The 19,242-nt window shown below is 29.4% G+C and overlaps 3 protein-coding genes across 7 annotated transcripts in view; 1 reads left to right on the top strand and 2 right to left on the bottom strand.

Annotated features, from left to right (window-relative positions):
* The window catches only part of LOC105251450 (mucin-5AC), a 283,388-nt gene extending 280,710 nt beyond the window's left edge, over nt 1–2,678 (bottom strand). For both annotated transcript variants that reach the window (XM_025412182.1, XM_025412181.1), the window contains exons 1-3: nt 2,154–2,678; nt 1,919–1,959; nt 1,557–1,650 (exon numbers count right to left, since the gene is read on the bottom strand). In XM_025412182.1, the coding sequence (XP_025267967.1) occupies nt 1,557–1,585 (29 nt within the window). In that variant the 5' untranslated portion in view covers nt 1,586–1,650; nt 1,919–1,959; nt 2,154–2,678. The remainder of the gene's footprint in view (nt 1–1,556; nt 1,651–1,918; nt 1,960–2,153) is intronic.
* A 435-nt stretch (nt 2,679–3,113) lies between these two features.
* Nucleotides 3,114–4,386, top strand: LOC105251436 (transcription initiation factor IIA subunit 2). Of its 2 annotated transcripts, XM_011258269.3 has the most exons (5): nt 3,114–3,175; nt 3,281–3,358; nt 3,700–3,804; nt 3,882–4,011; nt 4,211–4,386. In XM_011258269.3, exons 2-5 carry the CDS (start codon nt 3,287–3,289, stop codon nt 4,240–4,242), a joined length of 339 nt encoding a protein of 112 aa, XP_011256571.1. In that variant the 5' UTR covers nt 3,114–3,175; nt 3,281–3,286; the 3' UTR covers nt 4,243–4,386. The 2 variants fall into 2 exon arrangements, with proteins under 2 accessions (XP_011256571.1, XP_019883145.1); XM_020027586.2 differs by having other exon boundaries at nt 3,170–3,358.
* Nucleotides 4,387–4,686: 300 nt separating this feature from the next.
* LOC105251432 (membrane-bound transcription factor site-2 protease) lies at nt 4,687–7,669 on the bottom strand. 3 transcript variants are annotated; one of them, XM_020027598.1, is made up of 7 exons: nt 7,528–7,545; nt 6,971–7,381; nt 6,447–6,722; nt 5,838–6,188; nt 5,599–5,757; nt 5,157–5,414; nt 4,687–5,064 (listed from the first exon to the last, which is right to left on the bottom strand). In XM_020027598.1, exons 2-7 carry the CDS (start codon nt 7,043–7,045, stop codon nt 4,696–4,698), a joined length of 1,488 nt encoding a protein of 495 aa, XP_019883157.1. In that variant the 5' UTR covers nt 7,046–7,381; nt 7,528–7,545; the 3' UTR covers nt 4,687–4,695. The 3 variants fall into 3 exon arrangements, with proteins under 3 accessions (XP_019883157.1, XP_025268008.1, XP_011256557.1); XM_025412223.1 differs by lacking the exon at nt 6,971–7,381 and having other exon boundaries at nt 7,528–7,669; XM_011258255.3 differs by lacking the exon at nt 7,528–7,545 and having other exon boundaries at nt 6,971–7,427.
* Nucleotides 7,670–19,242: the final 11,573 nt, after the last annotated feature.

Genomic DNA, 19,242 nt, shown 5'->3' with positions numbered 1-19,242 from the left:
TTAAATATAATGATCAATAGTAATAAATCTCGCGAAACACCTGGTACACAGAAAGATAGAAACACTTTCGTGCACCAAGTTCATAGAAGACGGTTATTCATTTCCGGCTCGAGAGGCTATGTGTGCATCCTTTGGTTTGCCGAGAAAAGTTTTGCATGTAAACCGAACTTCCCGCCGGCAATTACGAACATCTAAACCGAACGGATAGTTAAAAGACTTTCCGCATTTATGTCCTATCAGGTTCAGAATACCGGCGCAGAATTACAGTGTAAAAATTATTTAAAAAATATTGCGTAATTAATTTTAATTAAATTTTTTTTATACGAAAAACTTCTACTTTTATTTTGCGATAATATCGGTTGTGCATATATATTATCATAGTGTAAAATGTATTAAAACTTTTTTTTAGTTCATTTTTATATTATATTATAATACTGTATATTATAATGCAATATGTGCTCTTTTAATATTACGAAATTTTGTACTAATATAACGTAATATTATTAAAAATATATTTATATAATTTATAATATAAAATTATCATAATATTTACAATTTATTATCATATATTTTTTAAATTATAATTAGATTATAATTAAATTATGATTATTCCTAGGATATTTGAATCTTTTTAAAATACTAACAATATTTATTTTTAATTTATATGTATATAGTATCAACAAAAAAATAATGTTAGTTAAAAAACTTTTTAATGCAAAAATTATTTTTTATTAAAAAGTAATATATTCCGGAAACAATAATTTATTTCATTTATATTTATATTTTCTCTCTTCGTTTTACTTTTTTTGTCTTTTGTAATATTAATTATAAATATACAAATATATATTATTGTATATAACTTTTTATTTTTTAGTTAACATGTTTAGTTATTATATTCAGTTATTATATTCGTATATTTACATAATATAGCATTTTTTCTTCATTAATATTAAATATAAATATATAAATAATACTATATAACTAATAATTAATTCTTGACATTATTATTGTAAAACGTATTGCATATTTTACGCACAATATTCTTTAATACAAAATCAATTCTCATTAATATTAAAACAAATGCAATATAAAACCAATTTATGTAAAATCTTCTATTCCAATTAATCCATAAAAAAATCATTATCAAAACTATTACAAAAATATTTGAATGAAAAAATCCTTGTGATATCTTTTGACACTAATAACATCGATAATAATTACATAGAGTGATTAAAATAAAGTTATTAAAATAAAAATTTTCTGTATATGATTGTATTAAAAAATGTTGATGCGTGTAGAAGATTATTTTTAAATAATTAACTTTTTAACTGGAAACAGATCTAACGATTGCGAGGAAAATAATTTCGCAATACGAAAATAATTTCGCAATAAGAAAAAAATATCGAAACAATTTTGATAAATTTTACCTGTTAATCCATTCTCTATAGACGCGTGAATTAGAGCGACCTTGATTTTTTTAATAAAACAGCGCGCCACGAAAGCAGTCGAACGAACAGCAGAAGTGTAAACATTGAGAGAGTGTAAACAAGACTCACCGAGTCGAATTACCCCGTTGTGTAGTCATCTCTCCCCTCTCTCTTTCTCTCTCGTTCCTTCCCCCGCCGATTCAATTTTCTCCCATGCGTTAACCTAAAATTATTTCAAATTTAAAATGCAAGGAAGAGAACGAGCAATAGTGAGTGATAAGGATCGTACTTTTCGATGGTGCAAAGTCACGCGGCAAAATTCCAACCGCAATCTTAAGTATTTAAGCACTCGAGTTACATCATTTCACGAAACTATTACTGGCGATGTAATAATAATCGCTTGTAATTAATAATAATCGTTAAAATATTGAATTATTATGCCAATGCAATGGACGCATCCAATTCTGAAATGACGTCATGCATATACGTACCTCGTATATACGACGACATTGTGCATTAATTGCACTTTCCACTATACGAGAAAATAACCGCTTGAATTATGCGAGGATTTCGATCAATTTCGCACATGCAGGATCCAGTGATCCTGCGTGTACGAAATTGATCGAAATCCTCGCATAATTCAAGCGGTTATTTTGATATTATTCCAATATCGTCGTAACCAGCAAACGCCATCGTATATATGTATATGATAACGATTATACACACATATGTATATGATGGCGCTCGTCCGATACTTTACGAGAGACACTCGCGATTTCCCGTACGCGGCATTCACTTGACAATAACACTCGTAAGAAATATGTATACGAATCTATGACCTTGCTATGATTACGATAACTCACTACGATGTAAATTCTATCAAAAATTTCGCGTGATTTACTGAGATTGTCGAAAGACCGAAACGGCGCAACAGCGATTCGAAATATTCAAACTAAGGCACAGCTCAAATTACATAGTTGCACTAAAGCAACAAATATATAGATTGCGCGCCCCCTGTCGTCATAAACGCAAATATTAGACGGAGAATCTGATTTGCCAAAGGGAAACCAATCACGTTCGATTGTTGTTAAATATTTGAACACACCTACTGATTTATATAGTAGAGTCGTTTATTATTTATGGTCTGTTTTTGTATCATCTTAAGGTTTATGGCCTTAGATCGTTTTAAAATTTCCTTCCGTTAAGATTCCATTCAGCCAATGAAATGATTGTATAATTTTTTAGACGTTATTTAAGATAATCTTAAATATAAAAACAAACTATGAGTATCGGCCTAGAAATATATATTAGATCATCTTTCTCGATTGAAATACGAATATGATGCGATAACATCAGATTAAGAGAGATTGGTTATTACACTTTTGCTACGCATATAAAAACAGATGGATTTGTAAAGATAGCATCAGAATCAAAGAATGGCGCATACAAAAAATGCTACATTACCTCTTTATATCTTATATTAGATTGAGTGTTACCTTGACGAATTGTTATACGATGTGCAGGTAACATTTTGTCGAACGTTGCGTGATGAAAAGACAATTCACTTCAGACGGGAACATTTCGTATGCATGCGATCACGTGAACGAGGTCATGTGACTAACTTAACGAAACTCGACTCGCGCAGATACGCGACGTCTGCTACGCTTACACTGTCGCGCATGCGCGACCTTCCATGTCGCGACGTATGACGTTACGTATGTACGCACACAAGCACAGGCTCCATTGACGTACGTACACTAGTATATACATCTAGTTATGCGAAAAAACATTGCTATTATTTGTTGATGGTAGACATACTTTGTGTAGTTTGGAATTATTATATAATATTTTAGGAAAAAATGTCTTACCAATTATATAGGAATACTACATTGGGAAATACGCTTCAAGAAAGTCTCGACGAACTCATACAGGTAAGTGTACAATAATAGAGATAGGTTAGGTTAGCTGGCATTTAGATTGTATATAACACTCATCAATTTATAGCAAATAATATGGTTAATTAAAAATTTATGATACGCTGTAGTTTATTACCATATTAAATAAAAAAAATTAAACTATTTCTCTTGTAAAATGTTTTCTATAAAATTGAAAAAAAGAGACATAAAATAAAATTTTATCTAAAATAATATAGATTTAATATATCTTTACTAGCAATGCAATATTAAAATTTAAAATATTTTTATATAAATTGTATAATATTTTATTATATTTTACTGATAAAAAAATATATATGTGTGTATATATGTTACAGTATGGACAAATAACACCACAACTTGCGATAAAAGTATTGTTACAATTTGATAAAGCTATTAATCAAGCCCTTGCAACAAGAGTTAAATCGAGACTTACATTTAAGGTGATTTTCTTTAGTTGTGTAATCTTCTCTTTGCAAAATCTTTATTACATTTAGAGTTTAAAACTGCTTTATTACAGGCTGGCAAATTAAATACTTATAGATTTTGTGATAATGTATGGACTTTTATGCTAAATGATGTTGAATTTCGTGAAGTTCAAGAGGTTGCAATAGTAGATAAAGTAAAAATTGTTGCCTGCGATGGAAAAAGTGAGTATAAGTGAACAACTAATAGATAAATACTAAATATAGCTCATGATATATTAGATATTTTGAAATTAACTATAAATGTTTCAACTGATTCAAATCAGCTATCCAAGATTTATATATAATTATGTACAGTTTTTTAATATTTTATTTATGATCAATTATTTTCATTACTATTCACAATACAAATTTTTTTTTTTAGCATTAGATACAGATGGAGCTGCAAAGCGATAACAAATTTAGCATTTTGCAAAAATTTTTACTGTAAAAAATATAACGATTTTCATGGGGTATATAAATAACACATAGTATAAACAAAATACAATAAATATATATATATATATATATATATATATATATATTTCCCACTACTTCTCCATAAATATAAGTATTGTCAGTTAAAATGTATTAGTATAATTTTAGAAAATATATATTTATAATTTTATATTAAAACATTCAAAATATATTATTGCTTACATATTTTTCTAATTTAAAAGTATATTAGACTTTAATATTTTTTTAAATGTTTGAATTAAAATATTGAACTGCATCAAAAGATATATTAAAAAATTTTATAAATCTTTTTCTTTTTTTGTGAATACTTAAGGGCATTATTATTATATGATAGGAATTATTTACTAACAATATCAAAAGATGTAAATGACAAAAGTAAAAATGTATGATTATTCATAGTAATTTATTAATAAGCAAATACATTAAGTTTATTATAAGAAGTAATGTACCTATGCTTGTAATTGTAAGTATTGTGGCTTCTCTGATATTTTTATTGTGTGGCATTGAATTCAATAAATAAAGTACAACTATATTTATAATATATTGACCATCCAGAAAGAAGCAAGGTACAACATTAATAATTGCCAGCCCTGCTGAGAATACTGTGATGTATTTACAAAGTAGTGCCATTGATTCAGGCAATTTGGGATATAGAAAAGAATACTTTGGTATCCAATCTGATATATCAACAGTCCTATAGATATCTGCTGGATGTCCAAAATATAGAACATCTTTACCGATTTTCCTCTTTATTTGTACAATCTGCAGCATAAAAAAATTATTTAAATAGTAGTTATACAAATTTTTTTAAAGATAATTTTGGAGTCCTATTTAATACATTTTCTGTTATTCACCTTTGTTACATTATCTAAAGAAGGTTTCATACAATGAGTATCTTGAGATAAACATTCGTGACTAGCTTGACAGAAATTTTGTGACTGATTAATCATTGTCCTCACTGGAAGACAAGAATGTGGTGGTAAATGAAGAGGAGCAGCTTGCGGCCCTTCAATATATTCAAAACACAAACTACCACCCATTTCACTGTCAGTTGTGCAACAATTCACAGCTCCATTTGCTTTCTGCTTAGCTGGCACTGACTCGTCATAATCCTAGAATGTATTATCAGATTTTAAACATAGAGTCAAAAATTGCGTGAAATATTGATATAATCTGTAAAAATTAATATATACAGCATAAGAATGTTAAATGATGAATGATTATTGATAAAAAAAATCTTCTAATGATAAATAATCTTCTAATATGTATATATTACTATACATATATATATATTACTTGGATAAATGATTGTTTAACGCAATAGCCAGGAGTTGAATGTTGCACTGCATGTAATATACAATCATACCAATCTTCACTATTCTTTATAGGACAATTGTTTAATTTATATATTATATCACGTTCCAAAAGACCACTTGGTCCTAATACTGGTGAATTCTACAAAAATAATAAAATAGATACAAGTAATGATATTTAGACAAAATACATAATTATATGATATAATATTCATTACTTACTGGTAAAATAGTTTTCACATAAATCCCAGTGCCAAGACTATAAAGTGGTGCCCATAGCCATGTAGAAAATACAAGAATTGCTGCTGCTACTGTAGCAAGAATAATATTGTGCCAAATTCCTGCACATGTAATGCGCAATTGATTCCTCAATGGCAATGAAAATAATTGTTCATTGTTTATCTGTACATAAGCTATAGGAATTGTAAAAACAATTAACATTCCTAAACCAAACAGCTGTACATCTTCTCTCGCAGCAGCAAGGGCATGTCCTAATTCGTGAACTATACTACATATTGCTAGTGTTATTGTATAATAGCCCATTTCATTGAATGGAACATCCACACCTGGTAACTAAAATATTTATAAAATTATGAAAATGTGCATATAAAAAAAAAATATATTAAAAATGTGAAAAACTTCTGATCTGTTATTTTGGCTCAAATAAATTATTATATATCATGTGAAAATTTTAATATATTACATACAAAATAAAAAAAATTATTGGCAAAATTAAGTTTGATAATATTATAAAATTTTTTCTACGTATGTTGAAAATTATTGATAAATGTCCTATTCTTAAACATATTTTTATTTCTCTTTATAATATACCATTGGTTCCAATATAACTCCTGTACTACTATCACTTGAAGATCCAGACAGCCATAGATTAAATGTCATCTTTAATATAATGATAGTAGCTATTGGTAAGAGTATAATGCTTATAATAACACCAGCATTGAACCAAGCAGTCCAGAATCTGGAACGATCCATTCCCCATTTTATAATTTTACGATTAAAAGCAGTTGTGAACCATTTCACTCTCAAAATCTGAATTTCTAAGCCAGTGTTCTCCAAAAAATAGAGATATGGGAAATGTGAACAAGACTGAAAAATAAGATAAGAATTAATCTCATTTACTTACATCTATAATAAATTTATCTTAAAAGAACAAGAATATGTGTATAAAATCCTATAATAGAAAACTTAGTAACAAATAATAATTTATCAACATAAAAAATGCTCACTTATATTATATATCAAATTAAATGATTCTACTGTAATGAATTTTTTATATTAACATTTTTTAACATAAAATTAAAGTAGAAACATTATATGAAAATTATGTAATGTACCTTAAAAAATATATCAAAAAAGAATAATGAACAATGTATCAAAGTCACAATAATCAATATGTTTAAAGCATCCATCTTCCAATTTATTTTTATTTAGATTTTGAATGTAATTTCTTTCACAACTACATCACTATATTTTGCTGAATTAATTGAGGATCATGCACAATGCTTAGCTATAGAAAAATATTTGATGACCATCCCTAGATCATATTGTAAACTGATGTCATTTCCATAACAGTCAACAATGTAGCTTCAACATTACGTTATGTACAATATTTTTGGAAAAACAAAACGTTGCAAGTTCTGTTTCTTTTTACAAACTTTATAAACAGAAACGTTGCCAATATCAATGTTTATTTAGTTTGAATATATTTTAATTTAATAGATGCGCTTGTAACTGCACTTCAACTTCTGTAAAAATTTAAAAAAAATTATCTTTTTAATGTCTCTTGAACAGAAAGTATTTCTTTAAATTTTACTTTTGATGTAAATATGTAAAATTGCGAGGTAGTGTTAAAAACAGCCAGCCTCGAGGATTATAGGTTACAAGTACTCACATAGTTTAAAAATTTGTTATGCACTAACGCTCTCTTACGAAATACAGAGAGAACCTTTCGGATAACTGCAGAGAGAAGGCTGAGAGATGTCATGGCCAGCTTTTAGATGATCCCTAGAAGCGATACTTCCTCTATGGACATTAAAAACGAGGACATAGGCCGGTATTCATAGTCCGATCTTATATTTGAGATCGTCTTAAGTTCGAGCTTGAAATGCTATGCAGCTATTTGATTGGTTGAATGAGGTCTTAAGTCAACCTCCAAGCAGACTTAAGACGATCTTAAATATAAGATCGGACTATGAATACCGGCCATAAACTACAAAACAAATGTCCACGAATGTTCTCAGAGGGTAACATATATGTCCCTCTGATAATATAAATAATATAAATAAAAATATAAATAGTTTAATTAATAATAATTTATTATATAAAAATTATTATATAAAAAATTATTATATAAATTATTATATAAAAATATTAGTATGTCTCTCTTTTCACGCTATTATTTATATTATATATTTATATTATATACTTATATTATATATTTATTTATTTATGAGTCTTCTTTTTCTTTTTCTCAACATCATTTATTTATTTATTTATTTATTTAGTTTGCTTTTAGTCTTTTAAAATGTAAAACTAAATATTATAAGATTTGACTTTGGAAAAACGCGATAAAACAATCAAATCATTCGTAATTCAAATCATTAGCATAATATACTATGAATTTTCTACGTTATATATTGAATCGAAATTGCACAAAAGAGAACAAGAAGAACAAGCCTATGAATAGACATTTCCATCCTTTATTAAAAAAAAAAAAATTAAAAATATCTCAATTTTTTCTCTCTTTCTTCGGGCAAGTCTACATATATGACCAATATGATTAATTGATTCCATCTTTATATATTTATTATTATGTGCTATTAATTAAAGCCGTAGACAATATTCAGAAATCAAAGTTGTGCGAACGTTGCGCGCAGGAATGGCCATGCGCAGTGGTTCGGCCGCCATGTTAGCGCGTGACTGCTACGTCATACGCGTCATAGCTACGTCATACGCGTCATACGTGATATGGAGTCATACGCAGTTACACGGATCGTCGTACGTCCGCATTTTTCGCGTCTTTTAACCGTTTTTAAACGAATATCGCGAGTGAAAGAGCGCCGAGAGTGTCCAAGGATGATCGCGCGACTGTTATAGTGTGTCGATGGAAACGCGCGACAGCGATTTTTGACGATATTCAGTGATGGCGTCATTGCGAAGATGGAGCGAAATTGCGTCGCGTTATTCGGGCCCTTGATGATGATTATCGGATGCGAGCGAGTATCGGGAGTGCCGAATAAAGTGTCGCGCGTTCGCGTTGATGATTTCGTGTGAATTTGTGTGCATCAAGATCGGAATGGGACGTCCCGAGGCAAGCGAATGGAGCGGCCTGTGGAACAGCCAGTGAACGGTGAGTAGATTTGATTTATCATATTTGCGTGACAATTCGTGCTCATTCGACGCTTATACAGCATCGCGATGTCCCGAATTACGTTCGGACAAATCGGCGCCCATCATAATTCGATGCGATGCCGTGCAATTCAAATAAAGTCGATCGCGTGAAGATGGTTAGGCTAGAAGCGATTTCAAATTTATTTTGTATATGAGCGCGCAGTGCTGATCAGCCTATCTCGTAGGGCTGCCAACAGTCAAACGATAAATTTTTCGATCTAACCTAACCTAACCTAACCTAATCTCTCAGTGTCTTTGGATGTCGAATGTAAACACAAGCGTATGCTGCCTGGATTTTATCATGCTCTCAAAAATAATATTTAATAATTTTTATATTAATATTAAATAATATTTAATTATTTTTATATTAATCGTATTAAATGTGCGACGTACAGTTTTACACATTTTAATGAGGAACATATAATATAATTGGTTAGGTTAGATTAAATTAAAACAAGCTGCTGTGATTCATTTAACGTAATAGGATTAATTTGACGAATGTGCAGCTATTGAAGTTACATGATATTTGTGGACACATTTTTAAAGTAATCATGAGTGTCTTATCTCATCTCGATTATATGAAATTAAAATATAAAATATTTATGTATTCCACATTAATGTTATTCATTACAAGTACTATATTACTTTTCTTATATCTCAATCATATTTCATCGATGAAGCTTTTCATATACCGCAGACAATATGATACTGTGTGTGGAATTTTACACAGGTAATACGTGGCACAAAAATAATTTGCTCTCAAGTATTGTATGCATTTCTCAAAAATAAATCAAATTAAATTATTTACAGGATCCAAAAATCACTACATTGTCAGGATTGTATCTTATTATAACTGCAATCACCTTTTAATATGTGTGCGCAGTATTACATACATAAAATATATAAATTTATTTGATACGTACTGAAATCTTGATCTTATTTATAATATTTATGATATTATAAAAGAAAATTGCAACTCTAATGAAACAAAGCAGTGGAATAATTGGTTGATACTTATGCTGGTCTACAATATTTACCCTTTTTTCACTATTAGACTTTTGGTGCTTTTTTTTATTATACAGATGTTATCTGTAAGTACTCGTACTAATGTTGTTTCTGTATCACTGTAAGCACACAAAAATGATAGCATTTGCAGGTAATTATGTTATACTTATATCATAAGAAAGAGAAAATAAAATTAAAGTTGAATACTGAATGTGCTCTAAAGTAAACCTCATCTAAATAAATAAATGCATAAATGTGCACCCAATATTCCTCATGAAAAAAATACATAATATTAAAATACATAATCTTTATGTATTATTATTTTTAGATTTGTTTTTTATTCTTTTAAATTCTCTAGATGCACTTTTCATTTCTGCTATCTTTCTTTCCAACTACTAAATATAGATCTATCATTTTTAATATAGATCTGTTATTTTTAGTGTACATTATTGCAGTAAATGGAATAAAGAGCAAATCTTTTGGCACATTTAAAATGTACAGGAAAGTCAATTTTATCTGATGCGTTTTTTTCAATAGAAATATCTGAAAAAATTCATACGTCTTTTTTAATCTTAATCTTTCTAAATAAAAATTAGAATAATAAATTTGCAAAATAATTTGCTTTAATATATTTTTATTGCAAACATATATGAAGCAAAGTGTTCAAGGTGCATCACTATGAAAACATAGATAGAATAAAAAGTAGATCGTATACAAAAAAATTAAAATATTTACACTACATATTTGATGTAGCATTTAATCGATATGTGCAGTAATACGATAAAATCTAATTTTCTCTCGAATTTTTTCACGAAATTTAAACTACTAAGAAAATATCAAACATTCAAATTGTTCAATAGTCTTGCGAAAGAAGCAGTTCTCGCTTAAAGAATCTTTAGAAAAAAAAGTAAAAAAATTCTAAAGAAAAAAAAGGACAAAAAATTTTAAATCTCACATCGATATTTAATTTTATATTAATATTTTTAATGTAACACTTCATTTATAAAGATTTTATTTTGTGAAACGTTTATACATAAAAGTACAATGATTATACGGCTTCTTTAATCTATTGTTTCATCTTCGCATGATTTTCGTTTATAAAATATTTGTGCCTCTGGATATTTTTCTCTGGAAGCTTTATGCAATGTGTGTAACCTAAATCTGTTAACGTACAAGTATTAGAGTAACGGAATAAGTATATGTAATTTGATTAAAAATACGTTTCTTACATGAATTTTTAATTACATATTTTGTTATACTACAAATAAAAAAATTATGCTTGCGCGACGTGATTTTAACAATTTACCGACATGCACAAAATGATGACTTTACCGGCACTCGAAAAGTATTTTGACTACGTAATTCTGGCGTTTAACGCGAATGCAGATGGCAATACTAAACAGCAAAGAAAGATGGCCGCATGAGTGAAACGCGAGGCGCGAAATATTGCATTTCGTATATCGTTCTTTGCGAAAAAAATGTGTGAAAGTGTTGCACGTATTCGCGATTAACAGTTCGGTATTGATGAATACTAATCAACGCAAGTATAATTTGTCGTGCATTGGATATCTCTTCAAACTCTGTATATGAATCGCTCTCAGTCTTTTAAAATGCAAAAATAAATATTATAAGATTTGACATCGGAAAAGCGCGATAAAACAATCGAATCATTCGTAATTCATATCATTAGCATAATATACTATGAATTTTTTACGTTATATATTGAATCGAAATTACGCGAAAGAGGAAAAAAAGAACAAGCCTATGAATAGACATTTCCATCCTTTACTAAAAGAAAAAGAAATTAAAAATATCTCTCAATTTTTTCTCTGTTTCTTCGGGCAAGTCTACATATATGACCAATATGATTAATTGATTCTATCTTTATATATTTATCATTATGTGCTTTCAGAAATCAAAGTTGCGCGAACGTTGAGCACAGGAATGGCCATGCGCAGAAACGAATGCGCAGTGGTTCGGCCGCCATGTTAGCGCGTGACTGCTACGTCACTGCTACGTCATACGCGTCATACGTGAATCGGAGTCACACGCAGTTACACGGATCGTCGTACATCTACATTTTTCGCATCTTTTAACCGTTTTTAAACGAATATCGCGAGTGAACGAGCGCCGAGAGTGTCCAAGGATGATCGCGCGACTTTTATAGTGTGTCGATGGAAACGCGCGACAGCGATTTTTGACGATATTCAGTGATGGCGTCATTGCGAAGATGGAGCGAAATTGCGTCGCGTTATTCGGGCCCTTGATGATGATTATCGGATGCGAGCGAGTATCGGGAGTGCCGAATAAAGTGTCGCGCGTTCGCGTTGATGATATCGTGTGGATTTGTGTGCATCAAGATCGGAATGGGACGTCCCGAGGCGAGCGAACTGTCCCGAGGAGGAGCGGCCTGTGGAACAGCCGGTGAGTAGATTTGATTTATCATATTTGCGTGATAATTTGTGCTCATTCGACGCTTATACAGCATCGCGATGTCCCGAATTACATTCGGACAAATCGGCATCATAATTCGATTCGGTACAATTCAAATAAAGTCGATCGCGTGAAGATGGTTATGCTAGAAGCGATTTCAAATTTATTTTGTACGCGCGCGCAGTACTGTACAGCCTATCTCGTAGGGCTGCCAACTGTTAAACGATAAATTTGTTTGATCTAACCTAACCTAACCTAACCTAACCTAATCTCTCAGTGGCTTTGGATATCGAATGTAAATACAAGCGTATGCTGCCTGGATTGTATCATACTTTCAAAAATAATATTTAATTATTTCACTAATGTATTACATTTTATTACGTAGTATATTAATCGCATTAAATGTGCGACGTACAGTTTTACACATTTTAATGAGGAGCATATAATATAATTGGTTAGGTTAGATTAAATTAAAACAAGCTGCTGTGATTCATTTAACGTAATAGGATTAATTTGACGAATGTGCAGCTATTGAAGTTACATGATATTTGTGGACACATTTTTAAAGTAATCATGAGTGTCTTATCTCATCTTGATTATATGAAATTAAAATATAAAATATTTATGTATTCCACATTAACGTTATTCATTACAAGTACTATATTACTTTTCTTATATCTCAATCATATTTTATCGATGAAGCTTTTCATATATCGCAGACAATATGATACTGTGTGTGCAATTTTACACAGGTAATACATGGCACAAAAATAATTTGTTCTCAAGTATTGTGCGCATTTCTAAAAAATAAATCAAATTAAATTATTTTAAGTAGGATCCAAAAATCACTACATTGCCAGGATTGTATCTTATTATAACTGTGATATTATCACCTTTTAATATGTGTGCGCAGTATTACATACATAAAATATATAAATTTATTTGAAACGTACAGAAATCTTTATCTTATTTATAATATTTATGATATAAAAGAAAATTGCAACTCTAATGAAACAGAGCGGTGGAATAATTGGTTGATACTTATGCTGGTCTACAATATTTATCCTTTTTTCATCATTAGATTTTTGCTTTTTTTATTATACAGATGTTATCTGTAAATATAGTACTTGTAATGTTGCTTCTGTATCACTGTAAGCACACAAAAATGATAGCATTTGCAGGTAATTATGTTATACTTATATATCATAAGAAAGAGAAAATAAAATTAAAGTTGAATACTGAATGTGCTCTAAAGTAAATCTCATCTAAATAAATAAATGCATAAATGTGCGCCCCACATTCCTCATGAAAAAAATACATAATATTAATTTTTATGTATTATTTTTAGATTTTTATTCTTTTAAATTAACTAGATGCACTTTTCATTTCTCCTCTCTTTCTTTCCAACTACTAAATATAGATCTATCATTTTTAATATATTTTTATAAATAAAAAATGTTTCTTTCTAATAAATTAAATATAAATTAAATTCATATAAATTAAATTAAATTAAATATAAATTAAATTCATATAAATTAAATAAAAAGTATAATATGCCTTTAAATACTTTATATATATACCTGTTGCAATAAACCAGTAAAGAATGTTTTTACATTCCTCCTTGTACTTCGGCATACATATCCTTTATGCCAATTATCTCGCAACACGCTTTTATCGCATGATGACAAACAAGCCCATTATCCTTCATGAATTTTCTTTACAAATATTTTTATATTCTCAAACTGTGTAAAGAAATCATGTAACACTGAAAAATACAAAGTGATATTAAAAGAGAAGAAATAAATTTTATATTATATAGTATTGACAAGTATTTTCTTACCAGTGTGTTCCTTATATGTAGGAATATACATTAATCTTTGACCAGCTCTATTTTTAATCATCTTTAGGGATACTTTGGCTTTTGATAATGCAAATCCAGCCAATCCATTTCCATTCCCAGTTACTATAAATGAATTGATTCTAGTCTTACGTGCTAAATTACTGGTCATACAAGTTATCATTTTGTTTTCCAAAATCCAGGTTTCAAAACTTTCAAATGTATCTGCAGAAAACAAAGATATTAATTATATAAGATTCTAATATTTAGAACTGAAACATCAAAAAAAAAAAAAAATTGAAAATAGACATCGTATCACATGATTTTTGTATGTATGTAATTTAACCATTATAATCCAATAATAGCATAAATATTAACCTTTTCCAATAAGATCTGATTCAATGCTTCTGCCATCCATTGTAACACTCCTCCAACCACATTCCAATGGCGATAATTTTATTTGCATTGGTCTGGTCTTACTTTGTGGTAATTCCATAAGTTTTTGCTTTCTTTCAAGATTTACAAGCAGTTTTAGCTGTTGAATTAATTCTTTTCCTCTAAACACAGAAGTGTTCAGACCAGGAAATTGTATCGGAATTTTTCCCATGCCAATAATTTGCTCCTTATTTAGGTCTCTCTTTTCATTACTCTTCTTGCTCTACCTCTGCGTCTTCCTGCATTACTGATACTTGTCACACCCTTTCATAATTCATCTTCAGGTCCTATAGAACAAAAGCACAGTGAAATACAAACTATTTTCTACTGTAAATATAAACTATTATCAAAATGCTATATCCATAAAAGTTCTACTTACTATTCGCAAAGAACATAGAGTTTCTCACATTATTTAATAAAGTGACTATTTTTAATAAATATGAATGACTGACAAGCAATAAATTAAACAATATTAAACAATAATATATACCTGAAAAAAATTTCATAATTTTATTAGAATTAAATTGATAAATTAATTTTAAATACATATTATATGTTAATTACATATAATGATTTAGAGACAATGATATATTTCATTTGCGTTACCATTGTTTACAGATTGAACATTTTTATCAAATTATTTACAACTCTACAAATATGTAGCATACGACAAGCCATTTTTAAAATCTATAAAACAAACAACAAAATTGTTCATAGTTTTCACTCTGTTTTGTCATAGTCTGCTTTTAGGCGATCTCTGAAAGCGATGCATCCTATAAACAAAAAAATATAAACATGAACTACGTAGTCAAATCTACGAATGTTTTCAATGGGTAACATAATTTCGGATTGTATTCCATGCCTCGTACACGAAATGTCGATAACATAAGTAACGCAAAACGTTTGTATATATTAAATAAATTTGTAATGTAATTAAGTTTTGTGATCTCTCTCTCTCTCTCTATCTATTTATCTATCTATCTATCTATCTATCAAGTATAATTGATTATTAAAATATATTACCCGATATTATATTATATTATATATTAATCACACATTATCTATCACCACAATCGCCATTATTATATGTAATTTAATATAGTCTTTATCACAACGGTTCATCATTGAAAATAAATTATAACACAAAAAATATTCTAGTTTATTTTTAAATATTATTTTTAAATATTAAATAATATAAGTATTAAAATTAAAATAAAAAATTGGCTCAAATAATAATAATTAAAAATTAACTAAACAATTGATAACTAAGAGTCAATAAAAAGCGCGATAACTGGAGCACAAGAAAAATCCTTTCGCTTTTAATTATTAATATATTTCAAATTATTAGTATATTTCAAATTACTCGTCACAATACATACAATAAATACGAACGTTTCGGATTATCTTTTAATCTACCTTCAACGTGATATTAATATTATTACACATTCGAAAATATTAGACAATGACATATGAAAAATTATATAAATCAGATGCAGATAGCATTTGTAATATCTGCATGTCGATTATGAAACGATTTATATAATTTCATATTTATTCATATTTATATAATTTTATATGTTATTGTCTAATATTTTTTAATGAATAATATAATGATACGCCGTTAAATTTCTTTTCTAGATGCGATCGCGATCAACACTGAAAATTATTTATTATAACTATATGATTAATTAACTTTTATAAATAACACATAATTAATATCTATATACAAATCGCGACAAAAATTCTCTACCGCATTTAATCGTAATTTATTCATTTAATCAACTAAGAATTATAGTAACAGAAATCTAAAATAATAAATTATTATTTCGATATGAAATCGATTTTTACGAGCAGAAATTATTTCTTTAGTATTTATAGATATTTATAGAGTCAAATACAATATATCTGCGATGCTTTATTTTTCAATCATTGAAATATTTTGAATTGTGAGAACGCACAATAAAATAATTGAATCATGAATCTAAACATAATGAAAGACTCCATACATCAATCTTTTAATAAATAATCCTATAATTAAAAAATCTATGTAATCTAAAATACTTTTATATACTTAAATATATTCCATATATACATATATGTATATATTAAAATACGTAAAATATTTCGATGACGAACAAACAATAACCGACCATGGTGCCCAATAGTGCGCTAATGTTTATATGCTATAGTCTTGAAAAATGTTTCGATAAAAAAATAATAATAACACGGTCTTTCGGACTAACTTTTTCGATTCTATTATTATTCGCGCGTCGACACTCAAAGAGTAAAGTAGTGGTATACAAGACGCTCCGTTAAATCCTTTTCTAGACGCGATCGCGATCAATATCGAAAAATTATTTGCTGTATTTATTATATTATATTATAATATATAATATAATATAATATAATACAATATTTCGATATGACAAACGAACAATAACACGGCGTTCGATCTTGACGTAAACAATAGCGCGCTAGTCATACGGTCTTAGTATCATTCAGAAAGCGACATTCAAGCAGTAAAGATCGTAGTGCGAAATATGTCGTATATTCTTATATGTTTATATGCCATAGTCTTGAAAAATGTTTCGGTACAAAAATAATAATAACACGGTCTTTCGGACTAACTTTTTCGATTCTATTATTATTCGCGCGTCGACACTCAAAGAGTAAAGTAGTGGTATACAAGACGCTCCGTTAAATCCTTTTCTAGACGCGATCGCGATCAATATCGAAAAATTATTTGTTGTATTTATTATATTATATTATAATATATAATATAATATAATATAATACAATATTTCGATATGACGAACGAACAATAACACGGCGTTCGATCTTAACGTAAACAATAGCGCGTTAGTCATACGGTCTTAGTATCATTCAGAAAGCGACATTCAAACAGTAAAGATCGTAGTGCGAAATATGTCGTATATTCTTATATGTTTATATGCCATAGTCTTGAAAAATGTTTCGGTACAAAAATAATAATAACACGGTCTTTTGGATTAATTTGTTCGGTTCTATTATCATTCGCGCGATGACACTCAAAGAGTAAAGTAGTAGTACAAGACGCTCCGTTAAATTCTTTTCTAGACGCGATCGCGATCAATATCGAAAAATTATTTGTTGTATTAAAATATGTAAAATATAATATAATATAATATAATATAATATGATATAATATAATAAAAATACGTATTGTTTACGCCAAGATTGATATTATTATCTGTTTGTCATCGAAATATCTTACGTACGTTAACATATTTATATTACCTTATATTGTAATATAAAATATAATACAATGTAATACAATATATTTCGATATGACGAACGAACAATAACACGGCATTCGGCCTTGACGTAAACAATAGCGCGCTAGTCGTACAACGTACGGCCTTCGTATCATTCATAAAGCGACACTCGAGCAATAAAGATCGTAGTGCGAAATACGTCGTATATTCTTAAATTAATTATTAATTAAACGATTATTGTATCATGACTTTCAATTATATTAAACTTTCGACTATAATCGTATTAATATACATGTATTGCATATATATGCATATCAATAATGAAAACAACAAATTCATTACGCGTAATAATTAGTTTTACAAAATGAATTATTTTGAGTTTTATCAAGAAGATTTATAATTATATATCTATTAATTATATATTATATTATATATAAAATTATATATAATATAACCCTCCCACGGGGTACACCTTGTCGCGGTGGGAGGGCTTAGTACTTGGATGGTGCCTTGAAGTTTATTTTAAATTTTTTAATTTAGAATAAATCTCAAGGAGCCTGAAGAGGAAGCTAAGTACCCTTTCGCGTCGTCGGTGCCGTCAACGTGTCGCGGATGGCGGCGTCTCGTTACCGCGTTTTCGCGTTTAGCTTTTTCGTGTCATCGCGTCATCGCGTTTTCGCGTTGGACTTTCTCGCAATCCCAATTTCATTTATATGTCATCGAGTTGTCATCTTCCGACGTCAATTAACTGGGATGTTCATTGAGTCGTTGCTGCAACGATCTTTGTCTCACGCCTGGTGCAACGCGGCATTTAGGTGATGCCGGCGCGCATGCGGATGCCAGTACTGTGTATGTGGGCGCGCGATTTTGAGCTTTTGCTCAAAAGTCCGGCTGATTGAGGTCACGCTCTGCTTCTGGCTCCAGTTCGGTACGGATCGGTTAGGATTCGATCGATTGCTTGGAATCATCGTTAATGGATCCCTTCTCTTGTTCCGTCTGAGATAGGATATTAGGCGCGGACAAGAGTCGAGTGAACTCCATTCGCGTTGATTCCATCAATCGATAGTTTTCTTCCGTTTCGGACTTAACTTTTGTTCGGAGGTAAGATGCGTTGAATTCCCGACCTGTTGACTCGAAGATGACTCTTGTAAAAGTGAAACGGGATTTTCGCTCGTACCGAAACCGGGAGTGCCGTTTAAAGTATATATATATTAAATATATACATCGCGCGACAAAACAGAAAATTTTTTAA

Source organism: Camponotus floridanus, unplaced genomic scaffold (assembly GCF_003227725.1).
Source record: "Camponotus floridanus strain SB8 unplaced genomic scaffold, Cflo_v7.5 scaffold49, whole genome shotgun sequence".
Classification (NCBI taxonomy): domain Eukaryota; kingdom Metazoa; phylum Arthropoda; class Insecta; order Hymenoptera; family Formicidae; genus Camponotus; species Camponotus floridanus.
This window is presented reverse-complemented; position numbering and strand designations above follow the sequence as displayed.

Excerpts from the sequence above, each read along its gene's own strand:
- LOC105251436 (XM_011258269.3), top strand. The coding sequence starts at position 3,287 with ATGTCTTACCAATTATATAGGAATACTACATTGGGAAATACGCTTCAA. Across the intron at positions 3,359-3,699 it reads GTCTCGACGAACTCATACAG|TATGGACAAATAACACCACA; the intron begins GTAAGTGTACAA and ends TATATGTTACAG. Across the intron at positions 4,012-4,210 it reads TGTTGCCTGCGATGGAAAAA|CATTAGATACAGATGGAGCT; the intron begins GTGAGTATAAGT and ends TTTTTTTTTTAG.
- LOC105251432 (XM_025412223.1), bottom strand. The coding sequence starts at position 7,620 with ATGACATCTCTCAGCCTTCTCTCTGCAGTTATCCGAAAGGTTCTCTCT. Across the intron at positions 6,723-7,527 it reads ATAACAAATTTTTAAACTAT|TCTTGTTCACATTTCCCATA; the intron begins GTGAGTACTTGT and ends CTTATTTTTCAG. Across the intron at positions 6,189-6,446 it reads GAGTTATATTGGAACCAATG|TTACCAGGTGTGGATGTTCC; the intron begins GTATATTATAAA and ends TAAATATTTTAG.